Source organism: Hippoglossus stenolepis, chromosome 7 (assembly GCF_022539355.2).
Source record: "Hippoglossus stenolepis isolate QCI-W04-F060 chromosome 7, HSTE1.2, whole genome shotgun sequence".
In the NCBI taxonomy this organism is placed as follows: Eukaryota; Metazoa; Chordata; class Actinopteri; order Pleuronectiformes; family Pleuronectidae; genus Hippoglossus; species Hippoglossus stenolepis.
In genome coordinates this window covers 25,526,949-25,549,132 of record NC_061489.1, presented here as the reverse complement: position 1 = coordinate 25,549,132, position 22,184 = coordinate 25,526,949, and the positions used below count along the sequence as shown (strand labels likewise).

At 42.0% G+C, this 22,184-nt stretch overlaps 1 protein-coding gene across 2 annotated transcripts; it reads right to left on the bottom strand.

Annotated features, from left to right (window-relative positions):
• Window positions 1-605: 605 nt before the first annotated feature.
• arhgef37 (Rho guanine nucleotide exchange factor (GEF) 37) lies at window positions 606-21,640 on the bottom strand. Of its 2 annotated transcripts, XM_035161317.2 has the most exons (17): window positions 21,525-21,640; window positions 19,886-19,982; window positions 17,054-17,254; window positions 16,644-16,736; window positions 13,409-13,884; window positions 12,268-12,397; window positions 12,033-12,180; window positions 11,720-11,919; window positions 11,460-11,590; window positions 10,919-11,023; window positions 9,791-9,904; window positions 9,205-9,374; window positions 8,438-8,585; window positions 8,087-8,215; window positions 6,696-6,891; window positions 6,130-6,299; window positions 606-3,188 (listed from the first exon to the last, which is right to left on the bottom strand). In XM_035161317.2, exons 5-17 carry the CDS (start codon window positions 13,871-13,873, stop codon window positions 2,979-2,981), a joined length of 2,316 nt encoding a protein of 771 aa, XP_035017208.1. In that variant the 5' UTR covers window positions 13,874-13,884; window positions 16,644-16,736; window positions 17,054-17,254; window positions 19,886-19,982; window positions 21,525-21,640; the 3' UTR covers window positions 606-2,978. The 2 variants fall into 2 exon arrangements, 1 of the variants encoding a protein (XP_035017208.1); XR_007032817.1 differs by lacking the exons at window positions 17,054-17,254; window positions 19,886-19,982; window positions 21,525-21,640 and having other exon boundaries at window positions 2,014-2,029; window positions 2,067-3,188; window positions 16,644-16,922.
• Window positions 21,641-22,184: the final 544 nt, after the last annotated feature.

The window sequence follows — 22,184 nt, the reverse complement described above, 5'->3', positions numbered from 1 at the left end:
TGTGTGTGTAAGGACGTCACCATACATGTAAGTTCCATGTTTCTGTTTTATCCAGTTTCTGATCAAATAACATCTTCACTTAAGAAACCCTGTTAAATCCTCTTTCTGTAATACACCGACAGACCAGTCACATTAAAACCTGTAACTGGTTTTAATGGTTTAATGTGTAAATAGTTAAGTTTTTACACCATCTACATTGTTGTTCAGGCTTTTCAAGGGAAACAGAAAACACTCTGCTAAAAATCCGCAGCAGCAGTTTCATAAACTTCATTTGCCACCAGACGGAATTAAAAACAAATACACTGAATACGACCGAAGTAAAATGAAATCAATGTCTGATTAATAACATTTAAAAGCTGGATTTCTTCCTCTCAGCCTTTGAAAGGGTGAAAGCAGGTAAGATGTTCTCAGGTTGGAGGGTTTTTCCTTCATATTCTTTCATCTCACTAACCTTGAGGACATTTGGTATTTAAGTATCATCACTCCCCTCCCTCCTGCTGCTCTGCTCGGTCCTGACATTCAGGCTGATGGGTGAAGCTAAGCTCCAGCTGAGCAGCTCCTGATCCCAGCCTCCCTCCTCCTCCTCCTCCTCCCTCCTCCCTCCCTCCTCCTCCTCCTCCCTCCTCCTCCTCCTCCTGCTTCACATCCACAGCAGCTGATGCAGCACAATTCAGGAAACAGGAGGAGACTCAATATTATACAAAACACGCTCACGTACCGAGAGGGATGTCATATTATTATTGTATTATTTGTGTTTCTAAAAGACTCATTGCGTTTATTATTAGTTGGTCATTGGAAGTCATAATTGGCTGGATGTTAAATTTGTGAAATGTATTATTTATTAAGGTAGAGGCTTTAAAATAAGCTCCCTGGTCTGTCTGCGTTCCTCTGCACTGTATATTAGTTATTTTGACCATTTTTTAAAACTGTATATAAAATAAAACGAGTAAAAGCAAAGATTTTAGCATTTTCTTTCCTTAAATGTCGTCAAAATAATGATAATCACTTAGAAAACTGGGTATTTTTGAGGTTTTACGAAAAACCATGTCCGCTGTTGCCAGAGAGAAGATTCACGAGCGTTTAAAACTACAACCAAATACTTGTGTTGCACCAAGAGAGTGAGAGAAGTTTCTTTAAAGCCTCATCGAGGTGAGATGAGCTGCAGGATCAGGATACAGATGTTCCTCTACATCGATAATTATCTCCATAAATGTCTCATTATTATGTCTTTTAGGTGAAAAGACAGATTTTTGGTATATTTCGATTAATACTGACGTTGTTTAATTGCCCAGCCCGGTTACATGTCGTGATTTTAGCAATTGTTCTTAATAAAAGTTAATATACAAAGAGGAGACGTGAAAAAGATACGAGCAGGTACTCGTCTCTTTTCACGCAGCTCTGTGAACCTCGTGTTGCTCCACTGAACGTTCGAAGCACCGAGACATAATGAAGTGGAACATCTTCACTAATCCGACAAAACACAACCTGATTTCTCCCGGAACGTTTTCACAGTCCAGTCAACTTGAGGAAACGCCGGTGAGACGTGAGCTGCATTGATTGAGCAGTATCCACGGCAACGGCCATCATCAGGTGTCTCCGAACACAGAATCAGGTCATGTTCATCCCGTCGATGCTCTTTTTGTTTCCATGATTTTAAAACTTTGTTCAGCCGAGATGGACGAGTGTAGATCTTAGAGTAACGAGGGAACAGAGACACTTCACCTTCACAAGCTGGAGTGAATCTATGAGATGAAGAGTGAATTAACATCAGGGTTATGAGCAGAGAGGGAACACGAAGGAGGCGGAAGAGGAAACATTCAAACTTCCTCCTCCTCCTCTCTCTCTCACTCTCTGTCTCTCTGTCTATTTTCAGGCCTGGAGACATTTTACATTTACATCCCATTACACAGTCTGAGATGATGAGGGCGTTGTGTACCTGTCAGTCTCGATACAGGGCTGATCCTGCCTCCAGGTGAGGAGGAGGTGACTTCACGCGCACACACACACAGACAGACACACACACACACACCTGTCAGCCTAGCTTCATGTCAAACAGATGCATGCACACACACACACATGCTCAGGGTGTGTAAGCGTTGCAGTTAGTTTGCCAACACATGGACATATGGAGTCTTTTGTCGGTTCAGGGTCTTCGTGTCCAAACGTCTCTCTTCATGTAGAGCTCAGACCAAAACGCTGCTCGTCTTCAAAACCGTTTTCTGATTGTCCGATGCTTTTTTAACATCCTCCGAAATGATCGTCCTTAAGATGCAGGATTAAAATCCGTCTCCCCGCGAGCAAACGCTGCAACCTGCCCAGGTGTCCACGAGCAAGACGCCGTGCTGTACAACTCCCAGCGCTGCTGCTGCTGCTTCCTTCATCTTTCCCCCAGTGTGTCACATACATCAACCACTGGGCTAATATTCACACTTTCTGTGGGACAAACACTGTTCGCGTATCAAAGCTTTTCCTCCCACGTGGACACTTTCAGATTCTTCTCCAGGTTTTACTGTCCGAACCCAAACCCGAGTGCAAAGGTATTAATGTTTTTATGAGATGTTTTTGCACCGTCGAGTTTGAAAGTTTAGCTACAGCACCGATGGCACCGCAGAGAGATTGTTTTTAAATGTTCAAGTCTTTGTCCCCGGCATCAACCAAGACTTCTGGTGTCTCCACTTCAGTGTCGGCTTTTAAAAAATATGCTTTAGGTTAAATAGGCTGAATAATCCCTCGGGAAAATAAAAACAATCGTAGCTTCCTTTGCTTTCCTTCGAATTTGGCCTTTTTCAAGAAATTCTAAATCACTGATTATCACGATGTAGATACTTGCGTTGTTTTATGAGCTTAAAGAAGCAGCTGAATATTACAAACACAGCTGGAAGCCGTCTGCAGAGAGCAGCGGTGAGAACCTCTTCACACCGATGCGGTACGTGCTGCTGTGTTTCCCCAGGTGCAAGTCCTCCCTGTCTTCCCTCCCATCAGTGGTAACTCCCGGGCGGTCCCATCCCCAGTGGCGTGATGGTGAGGTAGTTGGAGGGCACGTAGCCCCTCTGACCACCTCTCCCCTCCACCAGGCTCCACTCGGGGTGCCCTCGTTTGTCGTGGGCCTCCAGGACGCGGACGGACTCGCCGGCCCGGACAGAGACTTCATGGCTTCCTCTGGCTGTGAAGTCGTAGGCTGCCATCACCTGTGAGAGACGACACACACATCCAACACATGAGAAGGAAGACAAAGATCTGAGAGCTGGAATCAGAGCAGAGATCAAGCTGTGATTCAAAGAAGCACATTGAAATATAAAGACTCACTTTGTCAGGTTTAACTCTACTTTTTCAAACTTACTCAGTATTTTAACTTTTAAACAGTCGGAGCTGTTCGAACTTTAGTTTAAACATTTTCACATTCAGACGTATTTTTGATTTACGACGATATCAGAAAAAAACCTAACCATACGATTCCATGACATCATCCTGCCCAGTTGCTGTGGCAACAAGAAAATATGAAGCGTGCCGGTTTGGTGTCAGAATTCACAACACGACTTGGAAGAAATGAGCAAACGGGAGAGGAAGCGCGCACACGGGTACAACTGCAGACGCACACAGACACACTAACACGACCACAAATCATTGTAATACTCTGTGAAAAGGTTAACCCCACTCGTTATGTCTCGACACATCCCTTCTCATCACCGCACACACACACAGACACACACAGACACTCAGAGGGCTTCCTAACGAGGCCTGTGTTGGTATGACGGGGCCCCAGCAGCGCTAATAGCTGAGTTTATCCGGCTGCTCCGTGTCATTAACAAACGCCTCAGCTCAGCTCTCAGCTCCAACTTTCACTCTGCCCTGACGATCTTCACTAATTAGCATCTAATTAGCATCGTGTCACGAAGAGACGGGGAGGAGAGAACGTAAGAAAAAGAGTTAAGTGACCATCGGCTGCAGATTTACTGGAGCCAAGTTTCTGATAGAAATTAAAAAGTGTTGGGAGAAGTGTGGAGAAGCTGATCAGCACCTTTCAGTTATTGTATATATTCATGAAAACATGCTGAGAATACAATTAACTGAGAATACGTACAGAAGCCAGACAACAGTGAAACACTAACATCTGGGATTCCTATGATCACACAGCCAGTTTGTCCAGTACGTTCCATCACCTCCAACAGAGGTGGAACCATTGTCTGCCTGAAGGAATCAAGCTCCATCCATCCATTGTCTTTACTGCTTATCCTCTGAGGGTCGCGGGGGGGGGCTGGAGTCAATCCCAGCTGACATTGGCTGAGGGGTAAACCCAGGACAGGTCACCAGTCTATCACAGGACTGACAGGGCTGAGCTGCAGAGTCTTTGGGCTGGAGGAGGTTCAATACAGAGCGGCTGGCAGGTTAACCACTTTACCACCGTGCCGCAATGTTCACAAGTGTGGATAGATATAGTACATATTTTGTTTGTTTGCTTGAAAAGTGCGACATATATGTGATTATTCATCATTATCTTTGTTTATTTACTTTTTGTTTTCAAGTCGATCCCAGCTCACACTGCGTGGGGGGTGGGGGGGTGTCTCTCAAGGTTTAAGACGTATAGACTGAGAATCAAATGCATCTCTCACAAATCATAGAAAAATATTGCCATCGAGACAAATTTGGCACCTTAATGTCACGGCTACACCTTCATGTCTTAAAAAACGCTGACCGACATAAATCACTTCTGTTTTCTTCAGCCACAACAAAACAGAAATATCTTCAGTGTTTGGATTGAAATTAAATTTTCTTCTTCAGGGGAAAACAGACGCTTCAATGTTGAGGGAGGAACATAATTATGTTGAAAATGTCTTTTTTGTGATTCATCTGCTCCAGTTTGAACACGGTTGTGTGTGTGTGTGTGTGTGTGTGTTTTGTATGTGAGCAGACTCAGGGTCAGGAGGCTCCGACATGGGGAGGACAGGCTGTGAAACACCGCCTCTATAAGGTCACTGGAGCAATCATTCACTTTAACAGCCAGTGTGGAGACATGTCTTTAAAACACACACACACACACACACACACACACACACACACACACACACACACACACACACACACACACACACACACACACACACACACACACACACACACACACACACACACACACACACACACACACAATACCAAAAGCAATTCCGCTTCTCATCCACTCACGTGAATCTCCTTCTCTCTCATGTACACATCCACATAAACCATCACAAATTTACAAGCCATGACACTTCCCTCTCACACACACACCACGTGTGTTGCCAATGTAAATCAATCTCACACACACACCTCCACACACACACCATCTATCTCAGCTTGCAGCAATGCCTCGCATAAATTAACTCAACCCTTCACACAGTAACCCACTTACAAGGTTAAACTGCTAATTATGGACCTTTCCATTAATAACACACACACACACACACACACACACACACACACACACACACACACACACACACACACACACACACACACACACACACACACACACACACACACACACACACACAAGCCCACACACACACACACACACACACACTCTCACACACACACACGGTTTCACAACTGACAGATTGATGCTTCGGTTTCAGGACGCTCCATCATTGATCACTCGACTCTTCAATCACATCCAGAATATGTAACTTTTGATTATAGAAATCAACTCACACACACGTTACCAGTTTGCAGTCAGATCAGATCTTTAAGGATCATGATAGCAAAACGGACGTTCACGTCATTTTCGGTAAGATTTTCATGTTCGTCCTTCCTAAATTTACGAGTAACATTTCTCTACAGACAAGTAGCACATGAGCCGCTCGATGATGTGTAACTGAACTAATGAGGCCTAAAATAATCTGACTGATGCCTTTAGCATATCTGTCAACGTATTTCATTTTCTATATGTCAATAAAATGTATTTTCAACTATAAAAGGAGTTTGTAGATTTAATAGATCATGTTTCCGTGGCGTTAATATGCAGATTTATGTAGAAACATGCTCCAACCTCTAATCAGATCATCTTCCATGATGAAGAACCCTGTGAGGTTAATGTGACGTTTCCATCCGCTGAGTCAGTCAGTCAGTCAATCAATCAATTAATTAATTAATCACCTGGAAGCAAGGCTGGCTCCTGACCGTCAGCGGCCGGCTCTCGGGGGTGTAGGAGTGTCTTCTGATTCCCGTCACGCCGTCGGGCAAGGTCAGGTGTGGCGAAGGGGGCGGGTCCTCTGATGGCTGGTGATAGCGAATTAGCTTCGAGGAAGGAGCGTAGCCTCTTCTGCCTGCGAGGAACAATCACAGATGACGACTTTGATATGCACTTTATTCATTCTATTAACATTAAATAATGTTTTTCTAGTTTACTTTTGCATCAGTTAATAACACCAGAATATAATTTATAACCAACATATAAAGCATGATTTTAATAACTTAGATTTAACAACTTCTAAATGTTCGGTACAAATAATTATTAGTCCTAAACTTCAGTCTAAGACTAACCCTAGATTTAACACTGCCTTTGGTTTTCTTCAGTGGTTAAAAGCTTGTAATAACAATAATCCACCACAAGATGGGAGCCACGAGCTGCGTTTAAAAAGCGCTGGATGAGCTGTTTTCAGACATGAGAGTTTCTTCTCTTTCATGACGGCTCATGTTCTCTGTATGTTATTGCTTCGTACCTCCTGCGTCCACCAGCCATCTGCGTTTGTCCCCGCGTGTGTCCATCTCGCTGATGATGGCCACGAGCTCCCCTTTGGCCAGGTTCAGGTCCAGGTCACGGCTTCCCACAACAACTCCCCCCACCTGGTAGATCTTTCCAGAACCGTGTTTATCCGTGAGCTGCTTCAGGCGGCGCTGGGAGGACGGGCTCAGAGGCTGGCGAGGCAGAGGAGGAATGCAGAGGGAAATGGAATGAGGAAGATTGTTAATTAGATCTGACAAAGGCAGGAAGGACGAGAGAGGCCTGAGCAGGAGAGAAGACAGTCAGTGTAGTAACGGAGGTAATAAAAGTGGCATCGGCAACATGACAGCCGTGTGCAGGTTTAACCAACTTAAATGTGTTTAGAAGTTAAATTATTTCTTAGTGATGGATTTAAATATTCATTTGATATGGAGTTTATTTCTATTAAGAAAATTAGAGAGTTGTTTTAAAATTAGTTTCAGCTTCTAAAGCTGATTCTGAAGATATATTTCATTTGAATTAGATTATGTTTCTGACCACAGAATGTAATTAAAGAGGGATGATGCATCTCCACCGCCTCCCAAATTTAATTAAACCCAAACCATAATACATTATTGCGATAAGAACAACCTAAAATGACAGAAACCATATTTAAGAAAATTTAATTAACCTGTACTTTTATTTTTGTAGTTTGTTCAACATCCCATCTGCCAACATGTTGGATGTGGGGTTTAGGACCAATACTGCAAACAGCCACCAAGGGGCAGCAGAGACACTTTGGCTTCACTGTTTGTGTTGTCCATCTTTATAAACTATCTTGTGTTGATGACCAATCAGAGTTCTGTCTTTTGAGAACTGAAAACTTTTCAAGTTAAATTATGTTTTGAAAGATCTAAATCTGTCGTTGTCCTGATCACAGAACATATTTGAAAATAAAACCACCTTGCTCTGAGTGACAGGTTATAAATACACTAAACGTTTCCAGTCACCGAATAAGATCAAACCGTAAAGTGATTAAAAAACAGTCGCAGAACCAGACGAGCAGCATTCTCAAGGTGACTGATTCATGATGTCACATGCATGACGTACAGCTGCATACGTGAATCACTGTGATGAAGTTGCTCAAGTCCAATCTGTGTCAACTGAGAACACAAAGGAAGCACGACACGGCGGTAACCTGCTCTTACAGTAGGTTATTTATACATTCTGTCTGGCAGGTTTAAGGAATGTAGCCCTGCGCCAGGACATCTGACACGTCGCTGAGCAGGAAGCATAGTTCCACATTAACGTGGACAAACAGTTTAATTTGTCTCATAATGACCTGACGCACTTCTTCTAATTCAAAACAAAAGCACAGTATAAGCACAACAGCATTAGTTCAACTCCAACCTGGACGAAAGGCGCGTTGAGCGTTTCCTCTACACTTCGACACAGAGTCTCCAGCCTCCTCGCCCCTTCCAACGCCGCGGACTCTGCCCACTCCCAGAATGCACCGGGGCTGAGAGAGCTGTGCGGCAGCTGAGGGAAGAGAGAGACGAAACAGAGAGAAAGAAACTAAATGAGCATGACAATTATATTTGACATTTTAAAGAAGTGCGCTGAAAGAAAGCTTTGTGATTTCTTTTCTTATTGAGTGACTAAAACGTGCAAGAAACTGAGTTCACCACCTGTTAAAAAACGATTCTTATACTTTCCAGCAGGGGCTCAGTGGATTACACATGTGATTACAGGATTATCTACCTGTTGTGTAAAGCTCTGGAAAAGTTGTTCCATGTCTGAGGCGAGGTCTTTGTGCAGACAGCTGTACGTCCCCAACATGCTCCAGATCATCTGCTGAGCCAAAGCGTTAAACTGAGGAAGCTCATTGAGGAGCAAAGTATTGATTGTCCTAAGAGAAGAGGAGGAGAGAGAGAGGAGATTCACATGTGAAGTTTTGAAATTTGTATTAAATTTAACACCACTGCAAAAGCCTGGACAGAATAATGTTCAACCCTTTCATTAAATGTGCTCCACAAGCTTATTTCCAGAGGGTGCACTTATGTGGACTGTGATGATTCATAGGACGAAGCAGTAAAAATAGTGTTTATGGTTTGACACCATAATTGACTGGACTTTATGGAAGAGTGTGACTTGTACTCTGGTGCTTGGTCATGTTTTTAAATTGTTTTATATTGAGAGAGGTGTAGATGTAGTACGTTCTGTGTTCAGCCGACAACTTTATGTTTATACAATTGCTATAATAAATGTGTAAACTACTATCTGACAATTTATCATTATTTTGTGGCTGGTTTTACTTATTTATAACTTTATTAAATTAATATATCATCTATTCAAATGCTGAATATGTGATAGCATTAGATTGTGTATTACAACTGGAATGGATCCTGCTACTATGGAAGGTCAAACGGAAACAGTAGTATTATGACAGGCACATGACTCATTGATACTAGAAGTTCAGTCAACAGCAAACTGGTTGTGGGTAATAGCCACAAACTCTCTCCTTGCACCTGTAGGTGTTGGCCACCGCCTGCTCCTCGTAGGTCAGATTAGATTTGGCTTCTATCAGTTCGTAGTCGAGCAGCTTGTCCAGCCTCTTCTTGATCAGGTTCCTCGGGCCCACCAGGAGGTCACGGAGCGCACACAGCGGTTTGTGAATCAACGTCCTCATCCTCTTCTCCTGGGAACAAGGGGGGGGAAGGAGAGACTACGGTCATTTTTTTAGAAGATGAGAAAAATCCTCTGCTGCAAACACGTACAACACTTAAATCAGGGTCTCAGGGAAATCAAAAGAAAACACTGGAGGAGCGTAGCATGGAAATAAAAGAAAAATTATTTTTTTATTGTTCACCAAGGGTGGAAAATTGCCTTCAACTCACTAGTACAACATAAAATCAGACAAACAGATGGGAGGACAATTCTTTAAATTTAAATGGTGGCTTTATAGATTCAACAGAAATGTGGGACTAAAAGTAATAAAGGTTTAGTGAGTAAAGGTTTTATTAACTTGTTTTAACAATGTATTGCTGCTTTAACTTAAATCCTTTGACTTCTTCCACCACTGATACCTGGATAAGATGTGACTGTTAGACTCACAAACGTAGGAAGGACCCACTGTCTGAGCGCTGTGGTGATCTCCTTGTAGCAGATAGGAAGCTTCTCTCCGTCCATGTCAAAGTCAAACTCCTCCGTTTTACAGGCCAGGAAACCCTGCACACAAACAAGATGTCAATCACTACTCAGGTGTCTGACTTCTCTGAATAATTGACCAGTGTTTCCTTATTTTAGTTTAAGGTTTCCATGTGAAAATTAGACGTAGTTAAGAGGTGTTGCTTTGTGAATACACAAGAAAACCAAGTGCTGATGGTCACAGGAAGAGGATAAAAAACAACTTCTCTTCGTAGGAAAACAAGTTTCCACAGGATAATTTTAGAAAGGTACACAGAAGAGTTGTGTGTTTGACCTCGGGGACTTAAGGAGGGTTTGAATTGACACAGCGTGACTCACGACCACAACATGTTCAAGATGTTCCAGTTCTCCATTCGTCACAAGTGACCAGAAAATCACAACATACAGTCATTGGGAGGATGTTTGAATGGGAAGGAATGAATAAGATGTCTTCATTCAATTGTTGTTTGTTGTACCAACACTAAGAATGCGGTAGTGGAACAATGGTGAGAAATGAAAGTATGTTCTAGTAGAATTAATTCTAGTGGCTCTCAAAGCATCGAGGACATGATGAATGCGACACAGATTCTCTTGTATGCAACAAAAACTTGCAAATAATGAATTTTGTAATTTCAACAACGGCAATTAAAACCAATTTTTGGAATTACATCACCAAAGGGACGTTATCCTGGAAGCCGTCACCGTGAAAACCAGGACAAAACAAAACACGTCTCTGCGATTTGATTCTCCTGTCACATGTGGGTCACTTCCAGGAATAGATACGAACCCTCAAGTGAGATGTGAGCGGGAGCAACACTTTAATTCAGATAGTAAAGAAAGTCAAATTAACTGTACACTGAGAATCCGGCTGGAAATCTGGGGTTTAGTGTCTTTTCTAGGCAAATAACTCCTCACGGATAAGAGATTATTATATTTTTGTTCTTCCTCAAACATCCTTTAATCTAAACAGCATTCAGAATTAACATATCAACAGCAGAATGTTAAGTTAGATAAATGAACTGTGTGTTATTATAACCTTGGACATTTGCAGCTTACTTGTAGATGGTGCAGATACGTCTCCACATTCTCCAGGAGCTCCAGGATCCCGTGGCCCAGGACGTAGAAGAAACCTTCCAGGACGTTAAACTCCTCGTCAACCAGCTGCAACACAAAGAACAGAGATTTAATATGATGTTATGAGGATATATATACAATTTAGACACCTTAATCACTCCCATTTGTGAGGATGGTCATGGAGGTAAATTATTAGGTCATTGACCTTATTGGATTAACAGGTGTAACCTCGCTGTAGCAGAGTCTGGAGTGTAAACAGCAGGTTTAATAACAGACCATAATGGATGTTTTCTTCTGTGGATGAATCGCTCCACTGGTCAATTATTAACTGCTGCAGTGAGGGTGTGTACTGGAAGGTTATTTATGGCTCTCAGAGATCCTGTAAACATTACTTATAGCGTTGCTTGTCTCTCTGACGGTGACAAGTCAGTGTCAGTTCCAGAGCAGCATCCTGGTGTTGTTCATGGGCAGTTTAACCCAAAAGTGTGATATTTATAATAGTGCGATGAACTTCATATCCAACCTTAGGAACTATTCCGGTCTCGTGTTTGATTTGCTGGCTGAGCCTCGCCGTCTTTTTGGCAATGCTGTGGGAGTTGAGACGGTGGATCTTGTCTTTGATGGTTAAGGTTTCAGTCTTCTTGTATTTGTCAGCTACAAAACACACAAAAAACACAGATGGCAACTTTAAACAGCAAAACTGAACAAACAAAACAACATATCCACTCTTATTCATCTGTTTATGTTTTAGTAGTGGAACGTTTTGGCAGAACCCTGACTTACCAACTTCTCTGAAGCGTTTGTACTCGTTGATACGACAGTTTATGGCGATAGAGGTGTGAGCCGTGTGCTCCAGGACTGCGTACGAAGGGTGAGCCGGGTCGGTGTGTTTCTTAATGGTCTGCAGGAGGAGCGGGTAGCGGGCGATCCGCTGCACCGGCATCACCAGGAAGAAACTCAGAGAAGTAGCATTCACCTCAGGCCTGGAGACATGAACGTCAACAATCAGACAACTTCAGGACAGGAAGCAACAACTATTCCACAGTTTGAATGAGCTCAGGCCAGTGTGAAAGAAAAGAAAATGTGATGAACCTACGCTGAGGCCTTGATGACACTGACAATCTCGTTCCAGAGCTCCTCCTTCTGTTTGTAGCTGTTTTCCAACACGGTAACATTGTTGTAGTTGGCCAAGTATTCCTTATAGGCTGCTTCGATGTCTGAAGACAGGCTGAGGAACGACGCACCTGTCAGAATGGAAAACGTGTTTACAACAATATAATACAAATGGAGGTTCATACTCAATGGGGACAGTGTAGAGTTGTGTCTCTTACAGAGCGTCTCCAGGAATTGAGGATCTCCCAGCTGAACCTGCGTCTGGTCCAACAAGCTGAGGAGTCGACTCGACACGTCCATCACCTCCTCGATGTAGAGAAACATGCTGTCCAGGTTGGCTAGAGGAGGCTAAAGTTTACAGGCACCCACACAAATGAATTTAGTGAATTACAGGAATGCACTGTGCACATCTCAGACAAAACATATTCAGAAATACAACAGAAAACAAACACTATGAAGGTTGTGCAGCATTAGAATAGTTCCAATTACTTAAAATACTAATTTATCACATGAAGCAAACATCCACGGTACATGTTTGTGTGTGTCTGCTCCTTTTTGTGCAAATTAATGCTAATGCACAGCTGACGAGATGAATTTTGTTTTGCTCCATTCTATTGTAATGAAAGAACAGTGGGAACAATCTGCACATTGCCACAGAAAACAAAGCAGCCACTTTTCTGTCTCACAAAAGGCTTCATTCATCTAAATGTATTCTATCTCTCTGCTCAGCCCTCTTCCTCTCTCTCTTCCTCTTTTCACTCCCAGTCTTCATCTTTCATTATATTCCACCACATTGTTACATCTCCATTTTGAAACCCAATTCAGTCCACGAGTTTCCCTCTTTCCAATTTCATTTCATTGTCATTTGCCTCATCCCGTGTTCCCTCTGTGCGTCAGCCCTGATTCTATTATGTTTTACGAGGCCTCATTTCATTACCACATCCGTAATAAATGATTATTTAACAGTAATAAGCGTCACCTCGGATGTAATGAAAAGCTAGTTATAATAAAGCATCAAGCAGCCTCTGCAAGGGGCTTCGGATGCTGCAGAGACAATTCTACAAGTAGGAGTTAGTTTTTGTTTAAGAGCACAAACAAAAGGGTTTATGATCATAACAATCACAACTAAGACATGATAATAAAACCTAAGTTACTTGAGTGTTTCAGAATTTTTGTTAAATCAGCCTTTTCCTAGCAAAGATGTACTGTGCAAACATTAGTCGAACAGTTTCAAGTAGTTGCAGCTTGGAGCTCTACAACGTGCACAACTACCCAGCTGCTGTCACTGGCCTCAACTGCAGAAAGTTGTGAACTTGTGGTAACATACCTTGCTCATTAATACCAACACTTCATGAATACCTGTAGTGTCTGCAGGTTGCTCCTGATGGTCACTGTGCTGACTTGCAGCAGTCGAAGATAATTCCTCTCAGACTGGACCAGCTCCTCGATGGACATCAGCTGTCTCTGGGCTGCTCTCGCTTTAGCTGCTGCTTCCTCTTCTTCAGATTTCTTCTTGGCCTCTTCAGCCTCCTGTGCTATCCTCTCCTCCGACATTATAGTCTCCTCCGAGAAGCTATCCTGTGAGGAAAGATTTGACTTTGTATCTACAGGTTCCATCGTCTCAGCTGGAGCTTCAACAGAAACGTCCGACTCCTCAGCCTCTGGGATGAATGTCTCTTCTCCAGATTCAGTTTTCTCTGTGGCTTCATCTGTCTCCTGGGGCATCGAATCTTTCTGTAAAGCTCCAAATGAAGCCAGCTCAGATGAGGCTGGTTTGGGGAGAGTCAACGTGAAGGAAGGCTGTCGCCTCCTGGGCATCTCCATGATGGAGATCACTGTCAAAGAGACACTTCGTTTAGACACCATGTTCATATATTTTCAACTTATCCAAGTATGTAGAAACAATGTCTCATCGTCCAAAACAGGACCAACTTCTTCTTTACAGTTATAAATATACCACCACTAGTAAATCCACTGCTGCAAGATCATTTTGTACTAATAGGAAGAGGAGAAGGAGAGGAAGGAGGAGAAGGACAAGGAGAAGAGGAAGGGGAAGAGGGGAAATAGGAGTGATAAGGAGAAGAATGGGCAGAGGGGAAGAGGTAATGAAGACAAAAGATTATAAGAAAATGAAATATGAGTTCTTATGACCAAACCCACTTTTCTTTCCTTATAAAAAAGGAAAGGAAAATCTTTTCACAATGTATTCGACTGTCAGGTTCAGTACAGAGACAGTAGAACCTTGAATCCTGTATTCACACAGCTGTGTTGTCCAAACAGCACCAGAGACAAACACAGCACATTTCACATGACGATGCTACATCTGTGTGGCCCTGACACAAATGTACACAGAATACATGTTAGACCACTGCTGTTGTGTTGGAGACATCCGGTGTTACATTAGCAACCTTTTCACTACTCAGTGTGAAAGGACCAAGTGGTAGGAGGAGTGTTATTGTCATTCAAATTCAATTTCCGGTGTCTAACCTTTAGCAAAAGTGAAAAAAGGAGTTTAGGACAAGTTTATTTAACATCTGGTGCCGACTGAGTCTTCAATAGGAAGATTCTTAGAATTTCAAGGAACATTCCTGCACTTGATTTATGGTTAATAACTTAGAAGTGAAGTGCAGAAGTTCCAGAGAGGTAGAGAAAGGTTAAAACAACCAAAAGCGTGTTGGGGATTACAGCTGAAGTTTCCCATGTGAATTGATCCTTTATAACAGCATCAGCCAGCCCAACAGCAGCAGAGCTACAGATGAAGTGACTTTGTTTACTTTGTTTACGGCACAGAAACAAGCAGTGGGGGGGGGGGACGGGGACCCATTGTCATGGATCCTCTGAGTTGGAACACCACATGTCCGACCCACCAGGAGGCTGCAAGCTGCTTACAGAGCGACTAATGCTGCCACCGCTGTGAAAATTAGCCTCTACACGGTTCAGCTGAACAGCCTTGTGTGGATTCTGAGGCCCGACTCTAATGACAGTTTTATTTCTGACTCTGTGATCAAGTTATAAACCCGGTGTGCGGCGTTACTCATGACACTTAACACTTCTAACACCAGCATCATGACTCAGAGCTTCTTCTTCTTCTTCTGTGCATCACAGTCCAGCACTAAAAGTTAGATCCTGTGACTGATCTGAGAACATGCTCCACCGCATAAAACTGTGTTACTCTGTGTGAGAGGAAGTTTAGTTTCAGACACGCTGTGTGTTTCACTTGGTTTTAATCTTAAACTACTGCTGTTGCCAACCTGAGTGTATTTATGTCACTGCACATGATGAAGTGATGTTCCTCCAACATTGTCACGTAAATAAAAAACTTTAAAAGTGAAATTGTTATTGTTTAAAGAGGATGTTTGAATCTAAAGATCCACAAAATGTTACTGAAAAGGTTCATACTCAATACTCAACCTTAAATGGCCTGAACTTTAATGAGAAAAATATAATTGTACGGTTCCATTCGTGATCCTGTTCCTTTAAATATACACTAATATGCCAGTTTGCTAGATGCACCTATCTTTAAACTTAAGTTAAGTTAAGTTGTCCAATACAACAGCACTGCAGTCATGTTTTCATCATAGTGGATTGTACCTGACAAACAGGAGAGGATAGAAATGTGTGTTTATATTTCTGAAACCTTTTTAAAATGTTTTTGGGTGAAAAAGAATCTGCACAGATGTCTGATGAAAGTTGGATTTATTGTCCTAACTTGAATCCATGAGTTTATTCCAACATCGATCTGTTGACGGAGAAAGATTCTTGGTCCAACGTGCATGTGAACAGTATTTATACTAAATATGAGCGAGCAGATAACAGTCTAGGTCACAATTAGTCATGTCAAGATGCCCATTATCTTCTGGAGAGTGGAGACACACCAGGGACAGGACAGCAACTCCCAACACACAATATAAAACATCCAATCTGAAGCATTCCTGCAGAGACCTTCGGATGTCTCAGCTCGGCCATTTGTGGGTCAGGTGCAAAATATATATATTAGAAATGTCATATACACTATTTAAGGTTTCAAAAGTCACCTTTTCGTAATGATCTGCAGGATTGTGATGGACTGAATTTTACTCGATCCAATCCTGCCTCACAGATTTATCTTTCCCCTCCCTCAGATGGTTTAAGGGTGAGCAGCATATGGTGACCCAGACTTGGGGATAACAGAGTTTCAACAACCAAAAATCTGGCATCAAATACAAACTTGATCAGACAGAAGCTTATTTAAATCCGAATAGTGCTGGTCTGACACTATTTAAAGAACATTTCTTGACTGGTTGCTTGTGTTTTCACATTTGAATGCTTCTTTTTTTAATTGAAAAAGTATATAACTCAACATATAAAGCATTCTTAAGAGGTCTTAGTTAGGAAGACCCAGGTGTCAAATTGCCACAACTTATAACCTCTTTATAAACGAGACTGACGTAAAAACTTTCTACCTTTCAAAACCACTTTGTCATCGCTCCAGGTTTTGACATCTGCTGCCCCATCAAAACCACAGCAAACCTCCCACCACAGCTATGTGTGTGTGAGAGTGACATTAAAACGAATCATTCAGAACAACATGTACATGAGATCCGGTCTTTATTACCTTGTTCAGAATCCCTGATTCAGCTGCAGTGCAGGTCGATCTCCCCTCCGTCGCTGTGCTCTGTCCCAGGAAACTGCTGCAGAGGAGACGCTGCTGCATGGAAAACACAAACACACACACACACACACAGGGCTGGTGTAACTTTCTCCAGTGACTCACACACAGCAGGCTGCTGCTGGGCCTCATGTGGCAGCAGTGTTTCAATGTATATGTGCATGTGAGGGAGGGAAAGACAGCGCATGAGTGTGTGAGGAAAGGGGGGATGGTAGTGGAAAGGAGGGTGGGCTGGCTGTTTTGTAGAGGAAAAGAGGGGGAGGAGGAAAGGGTGGCCACACACACACACACACATTCACACTGCTGAATAAGCTGATTGACTGCAGCAGCTGGTGGGAAAAGGAAGCACCACTCACCCGGGCAGAGGCCGATTGGCTGACAAGTCTTCCAAGTGGGGTGCAGAACCAATCGGTGGACACCTAGAGGGACCTCACGGAACACTGGACGGACCAATGACGACGGAGCCTTGAAGTGATTGAAGTTTTCCTCGCACAGGAAACAAAAGCACCGCGGGGCGTACCATCCTCTTCCAATTGCAGAGGGATTGTCTGGGTTTACTGGGAGGAGGAGACAAAAAGGAGATTTAAAGCTCCCTCCTTTGGACATTTTCTCAGCCGGAAATAAAAGGTTTACGCAGGTTGTATTTCAAACTGTTAAATTAACAACTAAAGAAACTTTTAACCCACTGAGCAGCAAGCATTTAAACACAAAGTTTAGAGGACTGTGTTATTTGGAGGTGTACAGCAAAACCATCCACTTTAATTAAAAAGAAAATGTAACATTATCAGGCCTGTGTAAATAGACATTTGTTTTATCATGACACAACTGTGACAGTAAAAGAGAATTGAGAATCGCTTGTGGTGCAAAAGGCAAAGATGCATATGAAAAAGACAACATTGACACTAGTAGCTTTGAAGATGGACTTAAGAGGGAGTCGGTAAAAAGTGTGACAGTGTTTTGTTTATATTTTGGCTCCAAACCACAGGATGTTGCTGCAAATCCAAAAGATAACTTTCATAATGACGGAGCAGACATGACACAGCTTCTTTCATTTCTATCCTCCTCCTCTGCACTTCAGAGGTTTTATTAGAAGAGGAAGGAATTAACACCTATGATGTGATAGGTAACAGAATTAAGCTTTGGCTTTAAATTCTGTGGAGTTGGTTCATATTTTCTTGTACATGTGCAATAAAAATTCTATAAAATAAAATAAGACTGAACTATTCTGATTTATATGCAAAGCAATTTCAAAATGGTTCTAACATGCATCTTATTACTTTCCTAAAGCATCAGATGATCACATTTATTTGCCATTTTTCCTCCAAAACAATAGTGAAACAAACACATGGTCGTCTCACTATTTGCATGTAAGAATAATTATAATTAGATGCTGGCAGGAGCCCAGCCTGAGACAATGGGGAGATTCACTGAGGGCAGACTGGATGAGTCTGGAATGAGGGAGGAGGGCAGAGTCAGGTTAATCAGATCAGCGTCAGCATGTCAGGGAGGAATGTGGCAGCACTGGATTCTTCTACCAGCTGACCTATGATCATTTCATGAACACAAGTCAGCTGATGGAATAAAGGTGAACAAAGATGGTATTTATCCAACTCTCCACAGAGAACACTTTCTGATTGGCTTGAATGGGAAAGTGACTCAGTCTTTGAACAAACGTATTTCTCACAACTAAATCCTGCTTCATCAAAAAGAGAATCACTCAGTTTCTATAAGGAATGACTCTGCAAGGGCTGCACAGAGTTCTAAAGGCGTTTTATATTTTCTTATTAACAAGAGAGCTACTGCCCAACAGTACCCTGATGAAACCACATTTAAATCTGCCAGATTCCTATTTCTACTTGAATCCACACCACAAAAACATAACCACCTTGGTATATTGTCTGATAACAAGAACGTTCAGCAGAGAAAGAAATCATTACCTGTTGTCTTTATAAAGTTGATTTTCAATAAAGGCAAAAACATTTCCTTGACCGAAAAAACAAGACGTAAATGGTTACGAGGAACTAGATCTTAGATGCTTTTACTTTACACTTAATATTTGAATCTTTATGTCCTTTGCACTTTCCCATAAATGAGAGCAGGTGTCTAAATCTTCCTCAACACGTAGCACTAATGCCAAACACTTGCAGGACAGAGGAGTTGATGACTGGGTGACAAATGTAGAACCATGTTTACTGTAATTACTGGGTTGGGTGACTTCCTGGCTATTGTACAGTATGTGTTCAAATAAAGACACAACTCAAAGCTGGATGTATGTTAAAAACACACCATCATACAACAGCGTTTGATATCAGACACGTAACGCAAGCCCAAAGGGTGACTTGTTGCCACCTTGGGAAATCGGACGGACTCAGATTACTTCTGTAACATGCTTCTCTTGGACAGAGCTTTCATCCTGCACTTGCACGATGACGTCACTGGAAGTTGTCTGTTGACTTTAAGATCCTCCTGCTGTGCGACAAACAGCTGAGGGAACATGACAAAGCTGAAAATGAGCCGTGATGAGTGCATCACTTCTCTGAGTCGGCACTGAATCTGCCCTCAACCTGACATTCTCGTGTTGCCACAGCTTTACTGACAGTGACCGAGGAGTTGTTCCAGGTTGGCTGAGTGACAGCAGATAGTTGTGATCACAGTCACACCTTTCTTCTGTTGAACCGAAGTGGGGGAATTAACATTGTCATATTTACTTTGTCTTGCTTTAAAGCAACACTGCGCATTGTTTTCTACCCAGAAATAGCAGTTTCAAGTTGAGTTTAATGGTTCACTGACTTGGAAAAGGGAGAATGGGGCCGGTTTCATTCCCACTCCTCACCCTGAACGTCTCTTCTGGCTCAATGTAAAGATTTTTCTCAGCCAAACAAGTTTCAAGTCAGACGCATTCTCAACATCAGGAACATTCCCAAAACATTCAGGTGAAGGGAGAGCTCGGGATGAAGGACATGACGAATAGATTCCACTGCGGAGATCAGATGTTTTTTTAGCAAATCATTAAATCATATCATTAAAAAGCTCTGACTCTGACGTTTACCTTTTTACATCCAGCCCCTGGAGAAGATCTGGAGTTCAGTGAATGTACCTTTACTGTACCTACCCATACTTAGGTATATCATCTAGTATGGTGTCCAGAATGACTATAACGAAGTACTGCTCATTAAGTGTATTATTACCTCAGGCTTGGTCTCTCGGTGCAGTTCCACTCAGGACTCCAGAAGCTGCAGCAGAAGGACACATCGTGATATCCTTGGTTTCGTTATCACCGGTGAACTGAAACAAACAAAGTGAAGTAGTCAAAACCGAATTCTTTACCCGTCTGTCTCCTTCTGGAGTGAACCACCGGCTCAGATACAGTTAATCACCTCTTTATCTAATGTACTTTAAATCTGGCTCAATGTGCAGTACATTAAACACAGATAACGAGAACGATAAGATGAATTACTGCACAAAAGAGATTTAAGAGACTGGAAATACTTGATTGTGGTTGAATCCACATACATATTTAACTATGCCTCCACTTTAATATATTTTATTGGTACAAATTAGACACTCAGTTGTATGTTCTGTGTTCAGTTGTAGAATTCAGTTAAATGCAAGATATTTGTATGTACAAATACAACATAAAACATCTTACACACAACTGAATACTAAACATGTGTGTCAACTGTGTACTTATAAATAATATTACTGTGGAAGCATTGTTAAAAATGTCAACCACCAGCAAGTATTTTCAGTTCAGTTTTGTGCAGTATACAAAGTATGTCATCTTCATTTCTTGTGTATAATAATCTATCATTCACGCCATGTTATAGGTTAGAGGTTAAACATTACATCACTGTAACATGTTCACCTGTCGCACGCAGAGTTTAGAGAAATATGAGCACAAATATCTTACACACAACTGAATACAAAACATGTGTGTCAAATGTGTACTTATAAATAATATTACTGTTAATATTACATAGTTCAAAATCTATATGGAGGCAACCACCAGTGAGTATTTCCATTCTCCTAAATCGATTCTGAGCAGTATTTACAGTATGACATCTTCATTTCTTCTTATATTTACTGTACATACTGTACAAAACACACTTTGCAGACTGGAGAGTAAATAAAAATAAAAATAAATAAGAGTACAAAGTTGAGACACGCATGTACCTGTCAACTCCATGTAACTAATGACAGTTACTGCATTTTTTTTACTTCACAACATGTAAAGTACTTCTCTGGTGTATTTACAGTCTACTGCTGTTCCACTATAGCTCATTTTTGTATTACCTTTATGTATAAGTACACAGTACAAGACTCAGTTGTGTGTAGAATGCACCTGTAACCTCCACGTGCAACAGGTGAACATGCTACCGTCATGTGTAGTCATAATATTTAACATGAAACACAACGCGACACGTGTCTTCTCCCATCAAACCAAGATGTGAGCCTGAGGTTCACATCTTGTGTTTCATGTTCGCCATATTGTGAGAGTCTTCTTCTTTACTGGTGATGAACGACACCAGTAAGACCCCCGCCTGTCTGTGCTGGTTCCCATCATGAGAAACCAGCAGCAGCAGGACGACACAGACATGTATTTAAATATCCAGCATCTCCTCCTCGAAGGACATGAACCTGAACCTGAACCTGAACCTGAATCTGAACTGAACCTGAACCTGAAGGAGGTCTGAAACCAGCGGAGCTTCGTGACGGACCTGACGAGAGGTTTCACATGAAAACCTTCATTTCACGAGCCGTCGGACAGAAACACGGTTCATCTGCAGCGGGGGTTCGAGTCCGGGAAGGGGGGAGAGAAGGTTTTACCTCATGTCGCGGTCCTGTCTTCGTGTTCCAGCCTCACATGGTAAATAAAGAGGATCCACCTGCACCCGCCGCCTCTCACCTGCTGTCCGTCAACCCGCAGACTAACCACAGCACATCCGGTCACTGCGCTACAAAGTACAGCACGACGGAAGAGGGAACAGCTTTCAGAGTAAAAGAGAGGACATATGAGAAAGGAAATAAAAACATTCACTCAAACGTGATACTCTACTTCATTTTTAGGTACTTGTACTAGACTAGAGCATTCATATTCTACTTTACTTCATTTTTAGGTACCTGTACTTTACTAGAGTATTCCCATTTTACTTTAGCTCATTTTGAGGTACTCTTACTTAACTAGAGTATTCCCATTTTACTTTACTTCATTTTTAGGTACCTGTACTTTACTAGAGTATTCCCATTTTACTTTAATTCATTTTAGGTACCTGTACTTTACTAGAGAATTCCCATTTTACTTTACTTCATTTTGAAGTAGTTGTACTTAACTTGAATATTCCCATTTTGCTTTAGCTCATTTTGAGGTACTCTTACTTAACTAGAGTATTCCCATTTTACATTACTTCATTTTTAGGTACTTGTACTTTACTTAAGTATTCCCATTTTTATTTATAAGCAACTGCCACTCCACTACCTGTCGTAGTT

What these genes read in the sequence shown, in the direction of transcription:
- arhgef37 (XM_035161317.2), bottom strand. Translation starts at nt 13,873, where the DNA reads ATGGAGATGCCCAGGAGGCGACAGCCTTCCTTCACGTTGACTCTCCCC. An exon ending in AGTGTCATCAAGGCCTCAGC is followed by an intron (nt 11,920 to 12,032) that starts GTAGGTTCATCA and finishes TCATGTCTCCAG; the next exon opens with GCCTGAGGTGAATGCTACTT. An exon ending in AGTGGGTCCTTCCTACGTTT is followed by an intron (nt 9,375 to 9,790) that starts GTGAGTCTAACA and finishes CCTTGTTCCCAG; the next exon opens with GAGAAGAGGATGAGGACGTT.